Source organism: Manacus vitellinus, unplaced genomic scaffold, assembly GCF_001715985.3.
Source record: "Manacus vitellinus isolate BGI_N305 unplaced genomic scaffold, ASM171598v3 scaffold_10_pilon, whole genome shotgun sequence".
Classification (NCBI taxonomy): domain Eukaryota; kingdom Metazoa; phylum Chordata; class Aves; order Passeriformes; family Pipridae; genus Manacus; species Manacus vitellinus.
In genome coordinates this window covers 16192620-16217309 of record NW_021938838.1, presented here as the reverse complement: position 1 = coordinate 16217309, position 24690 = coordinate 16192620, and the positions used below count along the sequence as shown (strand labels likewise).

At 39.3% G+C, this 24690-nt stretch overlaps 1 protein-coding gene across 1 annotated transcript in view; it reads left to right on the top strand.

Moving 5' to 3' along the window:
• LOC103766311 (neural-cadherin-like) overlaps positions 1-24690 on the top strand; it is a 64149-nt gene that overhangs the window by 3208 nt on the left and 36251 nt on the right. Inside the window, exons 2-6 of the mRNA XM_018086248.3 lie at positions 15204-15401; positions 16517-16742; positions 19135-19339; positions 21034-21145; positions 22344-22593. Coding sequence (XP_017941737.2) covers positions 15204-15401; positions 16517-16742; positions 19135-19339; positions 21034-21145; positions 22344-22593 — 991 coding nt within the window. The remainder of the gene's footprint in view (positions 1-15203; positions 15402-16516; positions 16743-19134; positions 19340-21033; positions 21146-22343; positions 22594-24690) is intronic.

The following is a 24690-nucleotide window of genomic DNA, read 5'->3' as shown; positions in this document are numbered from 1 at the left end:
AGTGGTCTTGTCCCATCAGCTTCTGTCCCCGGGTGACAAGCAGCACCTAACGCTGGTCTAGCGTCAGGTGTCACGTGCCGTTATGTTGTAGAATGTAGTTTTGGTCTTTTGAATCTGTGAGTTGTTGATATCAAAGCACTGGAGGTGACAAGAAACGTTTCATGGCTTAGGGAGCGTGAACTGTAGAGCTCGATGGCAATGCGTGGAGCACCAGGGTGTTTAGCAGAGTTTTAAGTGTTTCACCGGTTAAAATTCTCAGTCATTAATGAGTGACGTGGAAAATATGTAATATTTCACAGAGTATTCTGAGTTGGAAGGGACCCACATGCTGTGCCTTGACCTGTATGCCAAGGCACAGCATGTTAGATACGCCACACTTCTTCCATACAGGTGTTTGCTATTAAAATGTTCCCTATAGTTCTCGTCCTGTAAATGCCTCACTTGAAGCATGCAGCTGAAGCCACTCGCTTTTGAGTCACTGTTAAAGTTGTGTGTTTGACTCAAAAGTATAAGATGGGTTTGTACAAACCTGGAGCATTTGCAGTTATGTGGCTGCTTTTTTAAAAAAAAAAATCTGAGAAGTCCAGTGTGCACTATTAAAATGGCACGTTTGTGACTTAAATTGTCATCATTCGCAGGCTCTTACTCAAGCAGAGTAGTTCATTTCGTTTACTGATAGCATCTTTTGCTTTCAAAAATCCTTTTTGAGTTTTGAATTGCCACCTTGGCAAATATTTTTCACCTATGAAAATACAGCGTAATTTAAGCATGTTTTTAATTTACTGGATGGCGGATGTCTGTGCATGTTCACCACGTGTCTTGTTATTTTCATGTTACTTGTGATTGTAGCAATGTTCTGAAGATTGCCCAGGATGAGTATTCTAGAGAAAATCGTATCAGCAGAAAATAAGTTGTTTGGCCTGATTTCATCTTGGAAAGGTTTAGGAAGGGTTTGGCATTATGTGACTTCTAGTGGTTGTGAAAACGATTAACTTCTCAGCAGTGCAGCTGCTTGGAGTGGTTTCCCTCAGCCACAGAGCAGCGCAGGCGGGAGAGATGAAAAGCTTCCCACGCGATCCTTTGCCTTATCTCGCCTGTTTTCTGACTGAGGGGCAGCCCACAGGAGTGAGAGGCAGTTTATTCCTTGGTGTCTGTTAAATCCCTGAGGATGCCTGCAGGGTTCTAATTAGTGCTGACAGTTTCAGTGACATGGATACTTCCCCCTCTGCAGGAGGCTGCAGCAACAACTCCTTTCACTCAGGTCCTGAGGAGCAACTCTCAGATCCTCCTCTCTTTCTCCCTTGGGTTTTGTTGTGCCTGTCGCTGTGTTGATGTCAGTCACTCGCACTGGCTTTGTGCTGTGTTCCAGCTTGAGCTTTGGCTGCAGACCAAGAGGTTGATAGACCAATTTCCAAAACACAAGTGCTTTCCCTGCTCTATGCTCGCTACTCAATCCTGAGCAAGGCTACCTGCCAAGGGGGATGTCATTACTCCGAGGCAGTGACAAAATCCATCGGGTCAATCTGAGTGTGCTGCTGGGATGTTCACCTACTCTGTCAGGTAGCTCAGGTGTCAGCCCTTTGTTGGTGTCGCAGCTCCCTCTGTCAGGATCAAGATGATGATATTAGAAAAGTGGTAGCCCGCGGGTACTGCTACTCTCACCTTTGTGATTGTTTTGGCTCTTATCTAGTCTGAATATGGAAGTCTGAGATTGCCTGGAACAAAGCTTGTCACACCTGAGTTTCATTTCCAAAGCAATTCTGCAGTTAAAAATAATCCAAAACAACTTCTGACTTAAATTCAGGGGGATTTTTTCACCTTTGGAGTATTTTCCACTAGCCTGACAAATTAGTGTTAGTAGTATGTACTAGTAAGAGAATAAATCTCTAAGAAATATGTAGAACTAGGTTCTGACTCAGATTAGGTAGAGAGCAATTAATTGTGGGCAGTACAAATGATATGCCTTAGAAACTGGTGATTTTAAGTTTCTTGGTTTAAAGGAGAGTAAATTCAAAATACACCTTTGTTAATACTATTGTTTTCATCAGTTAAAGGTTAATAATGAATTGAGAACTTTAAAACTTTGAAGTTGCAGAGTGCTTACATTCTCGTTTTGTAGGAGTTAAAATACATTTAACATAATACTTTCAAACAGATCTAGCAAGCTGTGTCTCTTTCCATTCTTGCAATTCAAACTGCAGTAATTTGAGAAAAGATAACCAAAAGGATGGGATAAGAGAGAGAGAAAGATGACTAGCACAACTACATGTTTTAGTAGTCTGAAATAAGGAAGATATAGTATATAGCAAAAGCTCCAAGAGAAAACACAAAGTATTTACAGAAGTGAGCTCTCAGGGTGAATTAAAATGCAGAGATGGTTACACTAAATTTTCTTGTGAGTAAACATTCAAGTTCAGATTTTTTTCCAGGTGTTTTACTTTGCTTTTAACATTTGTGTTCACTTACTTTACATTGCACGTAACCGTAAACATTCCAGCAGCTACAGTTCTCTAATATTTGACCTTATGGTGTCAGATGTCGATTTATGTTCAAGTGGTATAAAGTTGTATTAATTTCTTTAATTTTTTTTTCCACTTTCCCCTAATTCTTGCCACCTGGTAACTGAGAACTGAAAATTAACCAGTAATTAATTCTGTCATTAGTCTCTTCTTCAACCCAGGCAATGATATCAAGGATAAGACAAGATGTTTAAAAGCTTTAGCATATAGAGTCTACCCTCTTTCCCTTTATCTTTTCAATGTAGTTTATTGTGATTCATTTGTAATGTGCACTTCATTACCTAAAGTAGTAAAGAATGCTTAAAAGCATTGTGCCACAAGTGGTCCTAATGCATTGCTAGGAAGAATAAATGATTTCTGCCTCCTCCCCATGGAGCATTCCCAAAATAGTAACAAGAAGACTGGTATATGGCAACAAGGCAACATTCAGTAGTATTTTTTCCTCATTTATGTGACAGCCCCCACTCTTCAGTTCATAAAGGGGACTGTGTAGGAGATGTCCTGTTCCTGAATTTTTCTTCAGAGGAGTACGAAGGGTATGTAACAGGTTGTATGTTTGTTTCTTTTTTCTGCTTCAGCTAAAATAGAATTTGAAATACTTTTCTGTTTACTTCCTCTGAATTCTGTGTGGGATAATCAACACAGCAGCATGTCCAAGGCTGGTGTTCCATAGAAGCAAATACTGTTCCAGATGCAACCAGACCTTCAGCATCTCAATATCCAGATGATCTTCCACATGTTCATGAAAAAGGGTTTTCTCACTGAGTTGGACCTTGTGGAAGGTGTGAGCTTATCTGAGCTCACTGCACTTGGCTTGGCAAGTAACCACCAAAGGAACAGACTCACTCCTCAGTATCTGGAGAATTTTTTAGTAGAAGACCATAGGTTTGGTGCTGATACACATTTTCCTGTGTCAGAGATAGCTTTGATGGGCATTTGCAGTATGAACAACTCTTCAGCATGCAGAGTTGGGTTTCTGGCAAAGCTGCAGTTGAGCTCTAAAATTAATGGTACTGATGTGGACAGATTGCTATTATTATTGTCATCACCAGTGCAGCTACATGCTGTTGTTACTTTGTGATGGGACATAATTTAGTTATAAATGTTGTGATTTTGTTTTTTAATGTAGATGCCAAAAACAATCCTTTTTTAAAATTTATTTTTTTCTTTGAAATAACAAATAATTGTGTGTATTTTACTGCTACAGTAAAATTAACTGCAATCTGTAGAGGAAATCGTATGTTACTGACTCTATTCACTGTGGTTATTTGATACTGTGTAGACTTAGTTTTACTATAGTTTTTATGTTTTCTGGAGGCAGTAAGTAGTTACTAGCAAGTGTCAAGAAGATGATCTGGACCTCTAGTGCTAAGTGCCTTTTTAATGATGTGGATTGGAGGAGGAACAATTTTGGGGCCTGGATAAGAGAGAGGAGATAGTGCCTTTGCTGGATTTTCAAATTAAGGTGAGTTCCTTGCATGAATTCTTAGCAGGAAGCTTTAAAACTAGGCAGAAGTCAGTTTAAAGAAATAGAGATCACAAATCAGTCAAGCCTGATAGTTTTCACTGACTGGTAGGATGTTCCCTGTCAGATTAGGGCTGTTCCAGTAGGATTGTCAGGTCCTGGAGTGCAGTGACACGTTCTGGAGCTCCCTGGGTTTGGCTGCCTGGGTTCAAAGTCAGCTCTGACACTCTGCTGGGATCAGACAGGTGGGTGTCACCAGCAGTGTCTGTGGCCTCTGCCCCACGTCCCAGGAGCTGTGCTCGAGCTACTGTCCTTCCCTGGGCTGCCCAGGGCTGTGCTCTGTGCCTGGCTGTGCCTCCCCCGCTCCAACACTGCCTTGCTCACTTGGCTCCCTGCTCCACTGATCCCTGTGGATTTGTCTGGTGACCAGTCTCAGGACCTGCTCAGTGACAGTGAGGTCCCTTGACTCTTCTTTCACCATACCCAGCAGAGCAGCCCAGCCTGTCCTTGCTGCCCCTTGGCAGTTAGATTTTGCAGTTTCAGCAGTGATATGTGTGTGCCTTTGTGTTAAACATTCTCTGTATGTTGACAGCTGTGAGAGCTTCAACCACAGAATGTTAAGGGGTTGGAATGGCCCATAAAGATCATCTAGTACCAATCCCCTCTGCCATGGGCAGGGACACCTTCCACTAGAACAGGTTGCTCAAGGCCTTATCCAACCTGGCTTTGAACACTGCCGGGGTTGGAACATCCACAACCTCCCTGGGCAACCTGTGCCAGTGTCTCACCACCCTCACAGTAAAGAATTTCTTCCTAATATCCAACCTAAATTTCCCCTCCTTCAATTTGTACACATTACCCATAACTGTCATTACAGTTCCTGATCGAGAGTCCCTGTCCAGATTCCCTGTAGCCCCTTCAGACAATGGAAGTTTCTGAGGTTCTGCCTTGCCATTGGACAGAAAAAAATCAATCCTGAGAGATGAAAACACTCCTTTGAAATTGAAATATGGCCTGACAGTATTTACATTTTTCATAACTAACAAACTTTTTAACTAAAAGAAACTGAAACACAAACTTCACAACCCCAAACCAAAGAGAAACACCAAGAAAACCTCATAGGTGAGTTTGAGCCACAAGATGTTAAGCAGAATTCCAAAATTTCAGGGCTTAACTTCATGAATGTGTTTTTTTGGCACATGGTCCTTGAGGAGGAGATTCCTTGAGTGACCCCAGTGATCACTCAGCCCTGGTTTATATTCTTCAGCCTGCAAGGACCAATGGTTGTGCTCACGTTTTTTGTGGCATTTCAGATTTCATCCCATTTAATTTATGGGAACACAATTCATTTTTAGCAAAAGCATAATGCTGTTTTAAGTTTGTACCCAGTTAACAGAAGGTAAAATTTCTTAGACTGTCATACACATTAATATTTTAACGTAGAGGTAGCATTTAATTTGAGAAGGAGCCATTATTATTCCATTAGTGCTTGGGGGTAGTGCATGAAAGATCCCGTCTCTAATCCTCTGTCGTCTCAAGCTCCCTTGACCTTACTTGATCCATGGGCATTAGCTTTGTAATCTCCTGTCACTCATTTTTTCTTGTCAGAGGATTCACCAAGGGCCTTCTGACAGTTAACAGCACTTAGTTGTATTTTAAGTATATTTTTCCTGTTTAAATTGACGTAGAGGGTGGAGATACCAAGTTTAGTAATATATTCAACCTTGAAGAATTTCATGCTTGGAAGTCAAGGATCATCTGTTTTAATTTTATCTGAAGTCTTAGTCCCTTACTAGCTGTATTGATTCTGGGGGGATCATCCCTAAGAATTAAGTAGCTTCTGGATGATGTTTTACCTTTTACAATTCTTATTACCTCTTCTGTGAATTACAGCCATAGTAACAGTTACACATCAAGCTGAGCTCAAGTTGAAATCATCATCTATTATCCAGCAGATGGGTTTCATTAAACTGCAGTGGGTTTCGTGCTGTTAAGTCAAAAGAGAATGTACATTGTAGGTGCATTTGGGACAGCTATGGGTGTTTACAGGCTTGGAATGTTACTGATTCGTGGTAGAAAGGAATGTCTGGGGAAGCTCTAGAGCACTGTGTTGTTGTTTGATCAGTCTGAATGTTTTGAAATGATCTGCTTCCTACTGCAGGCAGTCAGATTAAAAATACCTTTGTGAGACTGCTCGAACACCAAAGCTGGTTAGATCTTCTGGCTGTTTATCATCTCAAGCATTCAGTTTCTGCAAAAGAAATGAACAAGATCTAACTAAACTTCAGCACAAATTTGATAATCTGACAGAACTAATAAGTTATAGAACATACAGGCCAGGTTGGAAGGAGTTTGGAACAACCTGGTGTAGTGGAAGGTGTCCCTTCCCATGGCAAGGGGGGTTGGAATGAGATGACCTTCAAGGTCCCTTCCAACCCAAACCATTCTGTGATTCCATAATGATCCAAGGAATTACAGCAGGCTCTGTTGGTGAGGCTACTGATTGTAGTGGCATTTTTATCCTTTTTTTTTTCTGTCTTTAGATTTTCCCCAAGAAATTCTAAGGAAAAATTTCAAGAGAATTTCCCATTTTACAGTGGCCCAGTAGCTGCTACTGCTTTAGCCAGGATCTCTTCTTATGATAATGTTTTTTGGCAATCAACAATCATTTATTAAGACACATGCTTTGTTATTTAAGGATGTCTGTTGTGATTATTATTTCATTACCTGGGCATGCTTGGTTTTTCTGTCTGCCACTCCCAGCAGATGGATGCCACACTGGGAAGTCTCTGATAACATAAATTACCAATTAAAATACATTAAGGTGATAACCATGTTAAGAACCACTCTGCCATGATCATTGAGCTCCTCTGATGCTTTCTTTATTTTTGTTTTCTGGTTTGCTTTAACTTCTATTTTAAAAGCCATATGATGGTAAGGAGCAGAGACATGCCAGACTGTCATTATTCTATCTCCAGAAAAGATGAGGCATATTAGGAGGGAATGGGGACTGTCCCCAGCTTGAGCCCATCAAAGTTATATCTTTAGAAGGTTTATGTTTTATGAATGAGCAAACTACTGCACTTAAAAGTAGCCCATCATATACCTCAGGAATTTTCAGAAATGGCAGTAGAGAAATGTTTGTGCATAACTGTCCTATTTCTTTGAAGGATATACTGTAGGACTGGGTACAATAACCGGTAGCTTCTATCTCATGCTATGGTCTGAAAATGGGAAAAGAGATTTCTCCTGATTGCAGCTAGAGGCTTAGGGCTTTAAGATGTTTTTTTCTGAAAATGTATCTTCCCAAACTTTAAGTCAGTAGGTATTTTACATGAAGACATATTATAGAGTAAGGGTTTAAAATACTACAGTATGGTATTTGCAAAGCCACTTCAAAACAGCAACATCCTCTCAAGCAACCCCAAAATATTTCACTTGCAGTAACCCAAACAAATAACAGCCCCCTCCCCCCCGAGTTTTCAAAGAATATTTGTCTATTTAGAGAAAAAGTCTTAGAAATTGGAGAAACTTAAACAAAAAAACCAACACAAACCCAAAAATACCAGCTTGAATACTTAAATTTGCTGGTAGATGTAGAGCAGTATGTAATACCAGTATTAACCTCAAGGCTTGCAAGACTTTTAACACTCTCGTAATCTTCTTTTAAAAATAAATTGAAATGACCTGAAAATGCCAGGAGCAACCTAGCTTCTCACCCATTATTGCTTAATCATGATAATATAATACCTCTGCCCTCAGTACATTCAAGGAACGTATAATGTTTGTCCACAATTGTAGAGACATGTTCAGTCAACTACATATTCTCTATTGTCAGATGTTTTAAATCAGAATGTCTGGCATTGTCAGTTTTATCAATTACACTGATGCAGAGAAGCCTACATTTTTAATGAATATAAGTATTTTATTTTTCAAGTCTCGTCTTATAGAATTATCCATTGGATTTTTGAGAGAAAAGACAGTCATATAATCCTAATGCAATCAGAAGTCTGAGAATATGTTGGATTTCACAGATTGACAGCATCTTTTGTAATTTGACATGGTGAAAAGAGATGGGTTTAGAGGCGACTCTGACCTACAGTATTTGAAATTGCAGTTGGACAGTTTCAGCACACATGATTTTCAAGGCTTGGTTTAACCAGTGTAACCTTCAAAAGTTGCTGTTAACTGAATGATTAAGTATTAAATCCTTCTCCTCCTTCCTGCCACCCCTGGAGTAACGTGGTTGGTAGGTGGGAGAATATTTTTGTTCCTAGTTGCTGTCTGAAATGACAGGATTTATTAGTTTGCAGTATCTGTGTGCAGCCCAGTGAATCTTTATAGCCCAGCTGCGATCCCAGGTTGGAGGAGCTGGTTCATGTTACTGGTTGTTGAAACCCTTTCCTGGAAAATTAGTGGTGAACACCAACAAAAGAGTTTTTTTTCAGATAAACCTGGATTCAGTAAAGCCATAAAGAACTCGTGAAAAACCTGGAGTGGTTATTTCTTGTAATTTCCAGTATGTTCTTCAGTTTTGACAAGTTTTTAACTCGGACTGTCCAAGAGGTTCATGATTTTGAGAGGGCTTTCTGTTCATTCTTAATACTAAGTTCCTCTCTCTATATCTTAAATTTGATGTGAAAAGATGGTAATTATTTTACAAGCTTGTGACACCCTTTATTAGAAATTCTTCACAACTTTTTGGATGAAGAGTGTTCTTCACAGTATAGTAGTATTAAGGTTGCTGTTAATAGTAACAGTTTATTTTATTACACAGATGTGGTTTGTGTCTTGCCAAAGGGTAGATTTCTAACTTTGAATAGTTAATATAAAATGTTATGTTTTCTCCTATATATTTAATGCTGCCTTTATTAAAGCCTCTCAGTGCTAAAACTGTGCTCATTGTGGAGACTTGGAGAAAGGAATCCAGTGGGAGGCTGGAATTAGACACTGCCCTGGATCTGCACTGTGCCTTTTCTGAAAGGCATTGAAATAACAGGTTTTCATGCTTTTTCTTGGAGAAGTGACTTCCTTGCAATAAAGTGAATTTTGTCTTAACCTAGGAAGATTTTATATGTTGTACAAATCCTGTCTGTATTATGGGCTTGTCTGTATTGTGGACTTGGAAGGAATGTTCTTGGATGAACAGTAACTCTGATTTTACCAAATCACTTTGCTGAGGGGGCCTGTGGTTTTTGCATCTATTGAAAAGTTAAAAGAGGTGTAGTGCTGAAATTGGTCCAACACACAGTGATGGAAGTCTTAACACCCAGGGACACTATGGAGGTAAACTCTGACATCCTTTGAAATGCTTCTGCTGGAGATGATGTTGATGTGTAACTTATGCAGAGAATGTCAGTAGAGAAGTGATTCCATTAACTCTGTGGATCTAGAAGGTTGAGAAAGATATTTTAGAGACTCTTTCTCAAATTTTCTATTTTTTTAATGACTTATTACCGTTTATTCCCCTTTTTACTATGATTAAACTTCTCAGCAAATTACCGAGTGTTTTGCTTGTGGGGATATTTTTTTGTTTGTTTGTTTGATTTGGTTTGGTTTTTTTTTTTCCAAAGGATGAAAATTGTGAGTGGTGACATATCACATATTTCCCATGAGCAGAAACTTGGGCCAGCTGGTGTATTATCTTACCTAATGTAGTTGGAATTCAGAGTCATAAATCCTTCTGTTTATCAGTTTTCAACCACAGATAGGCATGAAAAATAAGCAATTATAGATAGATACCTGTGATGAGGTTACAGCAGTGGATTATGAAGATTGATTTTTGGTGATTCGGAATGAATTTCAATGCTGCAGCTTTTGTCAGTAATATTAAGTTAAAAGGAAGTAATTCCAACTGGAGGGAATATCAGAGAGGAAAAAAAGCAGACTTCAGGATGAGCTGCCCTAAGAAGGATTTTTGATGATACACAAGTTGACTCTAATAGGGAATTAAGCGGCTAAAGCAGGAGAAAGCTCTGGACTAGAGTTTATAATTTTAGTTTCAGTTTTTTGTATAAATTGAAAAGAGAGCTGTAGACAGGGCTTAGATTTGATACTGCAAAGGGTGTTTGCAAATACATGGGAAAAGCAATCTGCTCACAGAAACTGTTATCATTAGTTTCCATAGTGAAGAAAAATAGGAGGAAAAACACTTTGTGATTAAATAAAAAGATGATTTTACCCTTTAGAATATAAAGTAGTATTTTCTATATGACTTTTAAAAATACTGATTTTTGACATGAGATGTTCCAGTGTTATGTTATTGTCGTGTTTATGTGCAGCAAGGGCCATTTTGAGTTTTATCTCTTCTTGCTCAGTATCTGTGAGAAAGCAATTTAAATTTTTTTGTTGTTTGAAGCTAGGGAAGAAAATCTGTCAAATGGCAAAATCCGTGTGTGTGCCAACAATCTAATTAGCAGAACCATTCTTTTAGTAGGATTTCTCTTGAATGGATGACATTGTGTCAGATATCTGTGGTGTGCCTGGCTCGAAAATCATGTATCTAGCATTTAATATGGAAGATATTCTAATTGGTGTGGTGTTACACAACAGTTTGAAAATTCTTTTTGGGGAAATTAAGCCTGTTTCAGATTCCTGACTTAGCATGTCAGTAGTGGTCGACTTGCACTGCTGAATACAGTGGCAGGTATCTCCACTGGTTGTCAGGACCTGGTATTGGGAACAGATAATTTAAGTAGAACCTCTCTGTGTGTTTGTAGGACTTAACCCAAATCCAGAGAGGATTATCAGTTTTAAGCTGTTTCTGCTAAGATTTGAGTGGAATTGTAACATATTATTTCTCCCATAATGTAGCAATATTACAGAACATATACTACTAATCAACTACTATTAATCATGTGAATGCAGATGCATAATAATGTACTGTTATCAATATACTGATGTACATGTATAATATATCTGCGAGATACACAGAGGGGGATATTTTGTTAGAAGAAGATACCTTGAGATACCTGAACTGTTGAGAGATATGTGTCTCTAAAATTTCTTTCCATCCACTGTCTTGAAGCACAAATAATTGTCATAAATGAGGGAGAAAGTTAATTTTATCTACCTTATTAAAAATGAGTTAAGTCTGGTTTAAGGTCCATTCTGTAAGCAAGCAGCTGTGCCAGTTACAAAACACCAGGGGACTGCATTTTGTAACATGTATGTCATGATAATTGCAAAAAAAGGAAAAACTTAGAGACATTTGCTGCCCTCATTAGGATGTGGAGTTATGCTTAAAAAAAATCATGTTCCCGAACGTGTATTTTGAAATCCTTAATGCATTGTCCTGCTAGACATCCACATATTACACATTATTGTCGCTGTCAGTCTCTTCAGCACATTCGTTGTCCTCTGGCAAGTCCTTGTCCAATCATGCTTCGTTGGACACCCTGATGTTGTTTCTACAAGTTGTCAGGTCGCATTTGTGGAGAAGCACAGCCCTGTCCGGTGTTCCTGCTGTAGCTTTTGCTTTGATATATGGTATGCAGTCAAGGGAAAACTTACTTACAGTCGTTTTCCTCCACACTGCCTTTATCTGAAAGCGAAATCATGATGGTTTATTTACTGTTTCTTTGTTATGAATCAGATTGTCTGGGGTTGATGGAAGAAGATAATATATCCATAAGATCTGTAAGGTGATATGCAGTGGGAATATTTGCTGGTCAAGAGAGGCACCCAGGCCTGTCTCTTCCATTACCTGCAGTGCAGTTCCTGCTGCATATCCTAACAAAATTCTCAAGATTATTCACATGTTTCAGAGGTAACCAACATACTGCTGAAAGTTTTGGTCTTGCCAAGATACCAAAAATGACATGAAGGTCTCTTAACTATTAAAACAGAAGTAGTTGGAGGAATGTGCCTGAAACCTTTTAGTTTCTGATCAATAAAGTTTGCTAGATCATGTGAGGACTAATCTCAGTCCTGATCTACTTTTGCACAGTTTCTTTACAAGTGGTCTTCCTCAGTTACAAGTATATTGTAAGTATCAGCATATTAATTTTCAGTGAACTGGTTATACATTAGGTGAAAAGAGTGGAATTAGTATCCAGGATTATTACTATTTCTTCAATAAAAATCAGTTATTCTTTGCTTGGGATTTGTTTTTTGATAGAGGAATACATGCATGTCAAAAACTTAAGCAGAACTTGTAACAGAGTGAGCTCATGGGTTGATTAGGGTAGTGATTTCCAGACTTGAGAGACAAACATCAGTAACCTTTCTAGGTGGCATTCACATCCTTGATAGGTCTTGCTATTATAGGGGCAGATTTTCGAAGGTTCTTAACTCAGCTTCTAATTTAGTGCTCACTATTTTAAGCCTGCAGTATGCCCAGGCAAACTAGGCTAAGAGTGGGTATTTACAAACTTGTGGCAGCTTCCACCACACCTGTTCTTTTCAGAGGACACAGGCAATTTTGACATTATCTTCTCCCTTTTGTACTTATTCTTTTTGGACACCTTTTAATTAAGATCTTTGGAGTGTTCAAGCAATCAGTGATCTCGTTTGGCACTTATTCAAGAACTTACCCTGGTGTGGGTTGCTGTGGTGGATTTCAACCTCAGACTGAGACCAATGTCCAACATATTCCCTCCTCTGCAGTCTCTTCAGGTGTCTTGGACTGACTGCCCTGGGACTTTGGGAACACATATTCTGACTTAAGACGTGTCTTTGAACCATGTCTGGTTTTATTTGGTGTAGTAGTGGGAAATAAGTTTTTTTCAGTTCTTTTTGGCTTCTTCTTTGTGCTGTAGAGGAGAAAGCAAAGCAGCTGTGTTCACAGAGCCTGTCTAAATGCTGGAGGGAATTACACCTGGGTGACTACAAGGGAAGTGCAACAGCAGTGTGGGCTGCTGTGGTATCACCTGAGTGTCAGTGGTGTTTTGTAGCAAGGCAGCTGGAGTTCATGTTTGGGAACTTTGGCTCCACATGAACTGTTTCAAAGAACATTTGGCTACAGAAGCTGAATTGAGCCATCCTCACACTGGGCCTCCCAACCCTTCTGTCTGCAGAAGTGCAGTAATACATTACACACACAGGTAGTCTTACTTGGAGTTGGGAAGACTTTGTAGGACTTGGATGTACATGGCAACTTAGAATTTTCCCATGAAAATGTCATTTTGCATGTATCCAAATTCTACAGTGGTGCAAGGCATGTTTAAGGTTTGTTTTTAGGAAACTGATCACTTCTGTAATTTACCATTTGATAAATTAGAGGTCTGGTTTTGCTACAGACACTGTTTTTTCATATGTGTTACCTTAAGCTGATACTGTATTCCCTGGAACTTAGATTCTGGGTACAGGGTGTAATTACAAAGAATTTAGTGTGGATTTAGTAAGTCACTACACTTTTTCTTGCTATTTAGAGAAAGAAAAAAAAAGGAAGTGTACTCACAGTTCTAAAATTCAGGTGAATTAATACAGTTTTATGAGTTGAACTACGAAGAACTTCTGTGATTATCTTGGGTGAATGCTGATTTTTCTATTAAGGAATTTTCTGGGTAAAAATAGAACATACTCAAAGGTCACGATGGATTAAGCCTTGGGAATCTAAACTAGGAAACTTGCATTTGACTTTTTCTGTCACGACACCAAGGAGTTTTGTTTACAACAATCCCTTTGTGGTTGTTCATAGATGGCAGATTCTGATATGCTGTGCTAAATATACCACTTGCCAGTGGACAGGGGATTCTAAGTATGAAAAGCTGAAGCTTGCAAGAGGCTGATGTGAAAGATGTGATGGTGTCTTCTGTGGGAGTGAAGGGACAACATCAATAAATGCACATGTCACACAAAGGAATGGATTTTGGTTGGAACATGGAAGTTTTTTGAAGAGGGATGTAATGCTGCAATTAAGGAAGTAGGGAGGGAGAACAAGTACAGCAGTTCAGCCTAAGTGACACAACTTCCTGGGAGAATAGGCCTCCTTAGTGAGGTAACACTGTTTACAAGATCAGATATTTTGGCAGCACTTTAGAGTCTTAAATACTAAATTCTTTGTATTATTAATTAGATTTAAATTAAACCCGATAATTTAGATGTTTCTTTTTGTATGTTGTTTCAGTTCCTCTAAAACTGTTTGGAAAATAAGTGCATGTGTGTATATGTTTTCATGTATGTATAAATAATAAATCAACACTGAAATTAAGTATTAACACCATCAGCTCTGACTTTACATCCATTATTAAACTTGTGGATAAGTCATGCTCGAATGTTACCTGGGCCACATTCCAGGCTGTGTCAGTGCAGTTGTGCTGCCTTTGGAGTCACTCAGGGTGTGAATGCATCACTTTTCTGGGACCAGAGGCATTAAATATGCATTGCAGGAACACTCACCTTGGCTTCTCTAGCAAAACTACTACAAGTGCAGTGTCAGTCTGCTGGGAGCCAAATTGGTCAAAAGGCCTGATTTCTATTTATACTGAACTCCTTGATGTTACTGATAATATTTGTCAGTTAAAAAAATACTCTGTCACTGTCCTGTCTTTCCTTTCTGCTTCCTTTTCAGCAATACTTGCCTAATATTTATTACTTGCTTAGGAGCTTCACTGTCTTCCTGTGTTGATTTAGTCATGGCAAAAGTATAGTAAATAATTTTTTATCAATTTTTAAGGGTGTTATCTTGTTGATTTTTGGAAAATTGAGTAGTTCCGTTCTAGTTTTGGGGTTTCTTTTGGTTTTCACTGTTTGGATTTAATAGCATTTAAACTTCAGTAGAAGTGAAAACTAAACAAGATTTCAGTGAAGTTCCTAAAATGGCAAATCTCTGCTTAGAGTGGATTGGTTAGAATTTTTTTGGCAACAAATATTTAGATTTCAAAATTCAGAGTTGCTGTAATCTTTGCATAAAAACATATTTGATGCTTTTTGAAAAAAAAAAAAAAAACAGAAAAACCCCAACTTTTAGAAAATATTTATATTTAAATATGTATTTAAATTTTGAAAATAAAAGAATGTATGATCTTTCCTAAGGAGAGATCTTAGTAGAATGTCATATGGATGGCCCCAGTCATGCAGTTCAGCAGTAGGTGTGCTGGTTATTCCTTCCCCACAGTCTGGATGCTGTTGATTCCAGAAGAACCTTAACGCCCGACCTTTTCTGGATTACATGCCAACAATATTGCAGGATATTACTCAGATATTGTTAAGTTTCTGTTACTCTGAGTGCCATTAAGTAGCTGTCTAATCATTTTTCACGTTTCCATGGCCCCTAGGGAAGGATTGGTACCTGGTGCACGTGTCCCTCACTGTGACAGACGTGAACGACAACGTCCCCGTGTGGGCCATGGAGCCCTTCCCATTCCTGGCTGTGGTTTCCCCTGAAGCTCCAGGAGGTACTGAAGTGTACAAGCTGCTTGCTGTGGATGCAGATGAGGGGATCCATGGAACTGTGGAATATTTTCTCTTGGAAGGTAAATTTTAACCCTCCCATTCTCCACATATTAAGCTTTGCTACTGTGACTGTTTTTGTCTTTTATCCCCAGTTTTGTTAGTGAAAGACCTTCCCTTCTTCCTGCAAAAGGTTCATAAGCCTTCAGCTCTGGGTGTGAGAAAAATCAACTTTTATGAGGGTATGGACATATTTCTTTGCAAAATTGGGTTCCTGCCCATCTTTTTCCCTGGGGGATGATGATGACTGGAGCAGTCAGTACTCCCCAGGGCTTTGGCAGGGGGGTGGCCATGGGGACTGCCTGTTTATAAGATAAGACAGGATGTGGAAGGAGCACAGTTTGTTGGGTGGAGAGGAGGGTTAGGGTTACTATCCCTTGCAGCAGTCATGCTTCTGGTTCATCTCTAACAAAGATTTGAAGGTCTGGGTTGTGTAAAACTGTGACAGGCTCATTGGCAATTTTTTTGCATATCTCTTAAAAAAACTTCAGTAATAGTTCGAACTATCTGAGCAGAAGGAGAGCAGCAAACTGAAGTCCTCTTGGCCAGGACTTCAGTATGGTATGGGATATTTAGGGTCAAACAACAGCAAAGTATTAGAGGATAAAAGAAAGATGGAGAGAGGCTATTTACAGGGGCATGTAGTGACAGGACAAGGGGGAATGGCTTCACACTGACAGAGCACAGGTTTAGATTGGATATTAGGAAGAAATTCTTCCTGTAAGGGTGGTCAGGCACCGGCACAAGTTGCCCTGAGAAGCTGTGGCTACCCCATCCCTGGAAGTGTTCAAGGCCAGGTTGGACAGGGCTTGGAGCAACCTGGGCTAGTGGAAGGTGTCCCTGCCCATGGCAGGGGGTGGAATGAGATGAGCTTTAAGGTCCCTTCCAACCCAAATTGTTCTATGATTCTACGATACAGAAGAGTGGCAATTGTCCAGAGAAGTAAAATACAATTTAGAAGTCTAACCATGAATGTCATGAATATAGTGATTTCTAAGTTCTAAACAAACTTCTGAACTTCAGTGTGAATGCTTATCCTAAGCAAAAGCCAACTGGGGAACTGTTATCATATTCTCCTCCTTTTTAATCAAGTGAAAGTGTTCTTGCTAACAGCAGCTTGTGGACCTGTTCTTTTTAGGTGGTGAAGACAGATTTGAAGTTGAGAAGGACTCTGGCTGGATTAAAACAACGGGTTTGCCGTTGGTGAGGGACAGGGAGTATTTGCTGACTGTGCTGGCAGCAGATAAACTTGGAAGCAGAGGGTCTCCAGCCTCTGTTTCTGTTCTTGCTGGATTTCGACCACCACAGTTCACCAACATGTCCTACTTTGTGTATGTCCCTGAGAGTACACCACGAGGAGAACCGTAAGTAACAGCTAAAACACTGCAGTGAGGTTGTGCTCCAAGTTGTAACTTCTGCTTGATCTCCCCAAAACCTCATATTGTTTGTGAATTGTAATACATACTGTGAACAGCAGTTCAGTTCTCTTATTAGAGGTGATCAAGATACAGTTTGATGATGTATTTTTAGTTATTCTTTTATAGAGAAAAGTGGTATTGCATAATTGTGGTTTCTTGCTTTTTCAAATGATATGGAAAGAATTAGAAGATGCTGGTTGTGCCTTAATTTTCAAACTAAATGCAGAGTACAAATTAGTGCTGTTACATCACAAAGGAAGATATCCTGTGCAAAAGAACACAATAATTTTATGTGTCAAATTTGGAGAATTGACTTCTTCAAAGAGAAAATTGGAAAAAAAGACTTGCTTTCCTGTGTTCATCACACTGACAAACTGAGCAAAAACGAAGATGCCATAGAACTTGTCATCTTATTTTTCCATCCTTTGTCTAACCATGTTGATTGAAAATGTTAGTCCTATAGATCCACCTGAATACTCAGTCCCTTCTTTTACAAACTTTTTTTTTGTTACAGCAGATATTTGTTCTTCCACATGAATTGAAAATACTTTTGTCCAGTAAATATCTTCTTTCTGTGGCAATTCAACTGTTTTTTTATATTACATTATCTGTGGTGTTGTATTTTAACTGTTCAATCTACAACATTTAGTTTTACAGTGACTGAATAACCAAGGACTGTTAAGATAAAATATTAATAGTAGATAACAAGTTTTTTCTTTAAAACTACAATAAAATGCACAGGCATAAAAGGAATTCAAGAACTACAAAATACTATAATATCTAACAGGTACCTGCAGTCTTGGGAATTAAAAATAACTAGATTCTTTATAACTATTTTTTATAGCTATTTGGAAATAGGTTTGCACACCTAAGATAGTAGATTAGTCAGTTGGTCAAATTGCTTGGTAATATCTGAAAGAAATTAAGTATTTAATGTGGTTTCTATATCAGAAAAGGTTTGAATATACGAAGTGCACCCTGTGAAAGTGGTTTCTGTGGTGTGTTGACCAGAAATAGCCATGAAAATCCATTTAGAATCCCAAAATTCTCATGTTTAAATTGGACCAATACCTAAATATGCAGGAGAACAGAGTTGCTGTCATGCACTGGATGTCTGGGTTTAGGATTTCCTAATTACAGGCTGATTTAAAACTGGGGCTGAGCAGAGGAGCATTACCAAATCTCCCTCTTCCTTTGGTCTGCCACTGGTGCTAATCAGCTCCAGCTGCATGGGCAGGCTGAGCCGAGAGAATACAAAGCCAAAAACAGACAAAGCTTTTCAGTTGGGTTGTTAAATGTTCTCCCAGCACAGCCTTGTGGTTTTTAGTGCTGACAGGAGAGGAGAGATGGCATGAGCATCCAGCCAGGGCAGGGAGCTGGAAGGAGGGCAGAAGAATTCCTGGTGGCAGGAATGCAGTCATGCACTGGCTGGAACTGCCTGTGAAACCACATCACTGGAAAATACAGAACAAAACTCCAGTGAGATAATGACCTACAGGAATGTTTCCCATTGTTTGTAGTGCACCTGAGGGGAGTGAGAAGACAGCAGCATGGAAATACAAGGGGTGAAAAAGGAGTGTGCACAAAATGAGTTTTGTCTTATTGATTGTAATTGTCACAGGATCACCCATGGTGGTGGGTTCTCCTGGGAGATGGAATTCTTTTTCCTAAGGAACCTGCACGATAAGCTGACAGACAGTAGAGGAATTAGTATACTGGTTTAGATGTCTTAGTTTATAATTTCTTCTTTTACTTCATCCTGTGGGTGTCTCCACTTGAAGGCTTTAAACACATTGGACTTCAGTGGGAAAAAGACAGTGCCAGACAAGAGCTAAACCCATATGTTCTATGTAAGCTGTAACACCCATGCTCTTAGGGCCTGGCTCTTGTCCTTTTGCAGTTATCTGCTGGAACTTTAGGGTGGTATGACTGCAGCAGCAAACTTACTGTGCTGATATTAAAGTGAATCTTTCTCATCTTGCTTTATCTTTTAGCTTCCTGCCTGAAAACCATCTTCTACTGCTGTAGAAGGAAGTTAGAATAGGCAAATTCAGCTGCAGCAAAAATTAAATCCTCTGTTCCTGTGTTTTTAATCCCTACTGTGTTCTGCTTCCAAGAATCCTGTCTTTATCTGTTTAACCCCAAGGTGATAGAACTACTGTGTAACAAAATGTTTGAATTGGTGTTTAGATACAGCTGTCACTGAGTTCAGTGAGGATAGCTCAGAGCAGACCTACAGGGTTGCACTATCATTTATGATATGCATAGTTTTTGTCATATTTTGCAGAATATTGTATTATATGCTTGAGTTCTCTCTTTTTATTTTTTTTTAATGCAGCTTTCTTACAGTCACTGCTGTGTCATATCAAAGGAAATCCCTGAGCTACAGTTTACTGACTAATCCTGGTGGTCTATTCAGTATTGATCAGGCAACAGGAGAGATCAGTTTAACTCGGAGTGTGGATTATGAGAGTGACCCACACCAGTATCTGCTTTTGGTCAGAGCAGAGGAGGATGAGGAACAGTTCAGCAGTGCTGCTGAGGTAGGTGCTCCCCTCTGGCAGCCTGCATGTAATTCCATTTTCCCTCAGCCTTTTGATTTCTGTACAGACTCACCAGGAGCTCCCATTTCTTTGTGTTCTGCTGTCCTTTTTAGAAGTCTTTCTGTCTATGGATAGATGTTGAAGATTGGTTGAGGTACTCTTAGAGTTCACTCTTGCAGATACTCCAAAGGCTGTTTTGGGGGAGCAGTATTCCATCCCATCACAGATCCTAGGCCTCATCTGGGAAGACATGGAGATAGGTGCAGCCAAGCCAGACATGAGGTTTTGTCTTACTCTAAACCCTCATACAATGTGACATTTAAGATTTGTTCCAGTTTAAAACAAAGACACAGCAGAAAATTACTTATTTTGTATCAGAATAAGTAAAACTTGTAATAATAAAAACTACTGAAAACTCATAGATACTAAAAATTTATGGTTTGTGGTATTTTGGAAAGCTCTTTGAGAGCAAAAATATTTCTCAATATAGTTATTACACTTGCTTGAATTCATGGATTCACTGAGCTGGGAAAAGCATGCAGTATGAGTTTCTTCCTCCTGCAGGAAGTAAGGTGTACACTATAGAGGAAACAAGAGACAATTATTAGGGACAAATGTGAGGACAAGGAGAGCCAGGGAAGCAGCATGTCAGTGTAACAAATACTGACTGTAGCACGCCAGAGATGATAGTTTCTATTGCCCCTTTAATGTACTACAAGATGAAGAGGGGCAGAAAATGACTTGAAAGAGGATTATGAGATGATTTTACAAATACATTTAGCCTAAATGTAGTTTAACTGGTACCTGCTTTACACTGATACAACAACCTCAACAGTTGAGAGAGAACAACTCTAGTTTATGCATATCTGCTCTGTAAGGCTCGATGGAATACAGCTCTACCTCTGTAATGCAGAATGCCCCAGGCAGCTTCAGAGAGCCTGAAGTGCAGCAGGATGAACGGCCAGAAAGGCTAATTTACACTCTCCTTACTGTTTGGAGTGTAAACAATGCAACTGTGGGCTCATACGTGACACAGGAATAAGAAAGCATTTTTAAAGATGTTAGAAGCAAAATTGTATTTCTTTCTTGATTTGCCAGAAGCACAGAATATTCTGGGTTGGAAGGGACCTGCAAGGATCATCGAGTCCAACTCTTAGACCTGCACAGGACACCCCAAGAGTCACACCTGAGAGTGTTGCCCAAATGCTTTGTGAACTCTGTCAGGCTTGGGGCTGTGACCACTGCCCTGGGGATCAGTTTACATCTGATTTGTGCTGCTCTAATTGAATTCAGAACTTGGTCTTGGAGATTTATACTGCTAAAATGTAATATGCTTGGCAGTAGAGCTTTTAATGTTACGAATCACAGAAGTGTTGTAAGATAACAGAAAAAGGGTGCTTGACAAGCAGATGGTCCATTTTCCTTTAAATTAGTAGTCGGGAATAACCAATGGAGATGAAGGGTGAGTGGAAAACGTTGCTGCAGGGTCTGGGACTTGGCAATTCCTAGTATCTTGGAATGTAATATCTCTGCAGGAAAAGAGCAATCTAAGAAAAATGGTTTGTCCTATGTGCTATAGCTGCTGAAGACCTCAAGGATGTTTTTGGGAAATTCTTTTGCATGATATGTCTAGAGTACTGAACCTGTTCCCTTGAATCACTTTGCTGTTTAACATTCCCCTCTTCTCCATTAAGGTTTTGGTTGTAATCACAGATGTGAATGATTGTGCCCCCGAATTTCGTCAGTCCATTTACAGCAAAGTCGGTGTTCCTGAAACAGTTCCTATGACGACTGCACTTCTGCAAGGTCTGTACTCCTGAAACCATTTGTTACACTGACTGGATATTTTTTTTTCCTCCCACTAGTTAGAATTCAGTTCAGAGGCCAAAATTCCTGTCCCAGCATGGGTGGTTGCAGCTCTCTGAAGGCCAAGTGGCACCTTGTAGAATTCTGTCAGAGTTATTTACTACTGCCACAACCCAAATAATTTTGGGGGAGGGGGAGACAAAGGAAAGAGATCTCTGTAGGATTTTGAAGTAACAGAACTTCTGTTGTGGTTGGTATTGTAGCAGCAGGCTCATAGTAGCAATCTTGCTACATTTCTTGAAGGAAGAAAGTGATGTTGGATCAGAAATTATGGACACTTCAGCTCACATTCTCTGCCCATCTCTGAGAGTCCTTTGTGGGCTTAATGTAGGAATTCTGCTCTCTTGCATTAAAAGCTTCATATACAGTTTAACTGTTCTATATGAGGTTTTGTTTGCATGCTTGACAAAAAGACTGCTTCTGCCCAGTGGAACCAATAACTTAAGCTTTAAGTGATGGTGCTCTGTAAAATGTGGCAATAAAGCAATTTTTTGTCAACTTAGCAGTTGTACAAGGGCCTTGTATTAGTCTTTAACCATCACATAAACTTTTTCTAAATCTTGAGGGGGGAAAAGGAAATTAAACGACAGGAAAATTGCTTTTCCATGGTAAACAGGATTTTATAACCTCCTACTGTTCTGCTTAGTGATTTATCCTGTACTAATGGTAGTTAGTTACTGTTCTGGTAACTGTGCTTCTAGCATGGATTTTTGTAGGCTATGAGTAGGATCTGACTAACACATAAGGTGCATCAGTTGAATAATGTATGTGAATATTCCATCTTTAGTTTAGATCTGTTTGAGTGATCTGAAGTCAGCACTGTGGATCAGGTGGACATGAGAATATACATTTCTGTGTGGGAATGTGTTCTTGATAGTACAGGGCTCTTTAAATCTGCCAGACGAAGGCAAGATCTAGTGGCTGAATTCAGCTGGGGACTTCACTTTTGTTTATTTTTAAATGACTTACTTTCAGGTAAGGGTTAGTTCAGTAAAAAGCACAGGGGAGAGCACAGTTTTATAAATGATTTCAAGCACCATGTGCCAAGGCAAGGCCTACTACAGCAGTAGTTACAGCACTTAGCTTTCCAATTCACTAACTTTGATCTACCCAATGTCTTTCTCTTCTCTTTCAATAGTGACAGCCACTGACTGTGATTCCAAAGAGAATGCCCAATTGCTCTATTACACATTGAGTCAAGACTTTGGTATCACTTCTCATGGCACCATTTTCCCAGCAGCACGGTTGGACTACGAGCGGCCCAACCACCTTTATGAGTTCATCATTATGGCTGTGGATCAAGGGCAAGAGCCAAAGACTGGGACAGCAACCGTCAGGATCCATGTTTCAAATGTGAATGATGAAGCACCTGAGTTTTCCCAGGCAATGTAAATACATATTCCTCAAACTCTTGTTATCTTTGTCATTTACTGTTGCGTTTTGTGTTTTGGTTGAAAGGCTGATCACAGGGTGGTGACTGGCCTTGGTTCAGTCAAATCTGAGAGCTGGACTGACAAATGTGGGATGATGTTTTCACTCTGAGACTCTCTTACTAGCAGGAAAAATTAGAAAAGGTAGTATACGGACAATCTCTTCTGACAGATCTTGCACTTGTATTGCTTCCAATGTGTACTGAAAGATATGATGCAGTAATTTCAGATTATACAGTTCAAGAGGACCCCTCCACCACCAAAGGAAATCAGGCAGAAAAAACAGTCAACACAGTGTTACCCTGAGCCCTCATCCAGAAACATGGTGAATTTTGCCTTTTATTTAGGCAGTTTAAACTTAGAGTCAGCAATCTGCATCTCTGGTTTATAGTTGTTAAAGAAAAATGCTTAGGTGACAGAATCTTAAATGACCACTGAATTATAAAACACACAAGATAAATGCCAGTAAGTGGAGTTCACTTAATTTCACTTAGTCCTATGACCTACAAGCTGTATATATATGTATTTTTTTTCCTTCTAAAGCATCCATAAGCACTTTTCTTCCATGGTTGGGGCTCACAAACATCTGGAGCAATGCCAAAAGTACTATAAACTTGCATTCATGTTAAAGACTTAGTAATGGAATTTCCAGTCAGCTTCTGTATCAGCCTTCTACTCTTAGAAGTTGCTCAGAACAAAACCGAGGCAGAGATTTCAGTGATGTTAAGCTCGGGGTTTAGCTGAACAAAACATCAAAGCTTTCTGACAGTAGTGCTTGTTGTGTGTAAAGATAACCTCAGTCTTCAAAATCTTGTGCCCTCCTTTCTTTTCTGAGCATTGCTTTGGAGGTAGAGCTTGGAAAATTTGATCTTTTGTAATTTCTTATTAGATCTCTCTGTATTTTCGAACACTAAACCAGGTTAAGTTTCTCACTCTTCAACTGGTGCCTATTTTTCATTTATTTATGTGTTTTAATATTCAGAGACAATGAATATTTATCTATATCTGTTCCTAATATTTTACTCATAAGTGAGTGATGCTGTTAAAGATGCCGTAAACATCTCTAACAAATTGGAAGCAGAAAATATAGTTTAAAAAAAACCCCAAACCCTGCCAAGTAATATTTAAAGTTTACTGAAGAATATGATTAAAATAAGCGTTATTTTAAATTACCAAACATTTACAAGAGGCTTTTCTGTTCTTTGTGCAGTAGCAGGGAAACTGCTGTTGTGCATATGTCTAGATTGGCATTGGAACTGAATTCAGCTCCTGGGATTCAAATTATCTCAAGTTTTTGGTTAACTAGGCTTTGATTTTACTCTGTCTTTCCTGTTATGAAAAAAAACCTTGAACCCAGAGGTGAATTTCAGGCACGACTTTGTTGACGTTTTCAATGAAATAGAATCATTGGGAGCACACGTAGATTAGGGCTTGTTGAGAGACTAGTTTGCAGTTAATGTTATGCTCTGTGACAGGCTAATACAAATCTAGATGATGATGTTGTCCTTCTAGCCCTTTGTTTAAATAGATTTACAGTGCAGTATAAACTCATGATTCCTTGCCACGAGCTTTCTTTCGTCGTGGTTATTCTTTATCTCAGTTATGAAATGCTTAAGGCTACCCCTCTGTTTCATTTTGTCAGTTTTTACTTTCTCTTTTTTAAGAGACCTCTTCTGAACTCTTCTGTCCCTGTATTTCACGTTAAAAATTATCAGCATTACTGTTCATTTGCTTTCCAGATGCAGAGTTAAGACAGCATCTTGAGGGTTGTGACTGAGCTAAAGCAGAATAATTTACTTCTCTTACTTGGTTGAATATAAAACTGGGGGAAGAAAAGAAACTGTTTCTATGAAGGTTTCGTTGCAAACACACGTATCTCGACAACGAAAACTAAGGGAGAGGTTTTCTTTGCATCCAATTTCTTTAAATATTTTGTTCTTCTCAACACATGGCCAGTGGGTCCATAAGCACTCTGAACCCAGTGGTGCACGTGTTTGGGTGGATACAGGCAGCTGTAGTTCATTCTTACAGCTGAGCTTTGGGATATCTACTGTG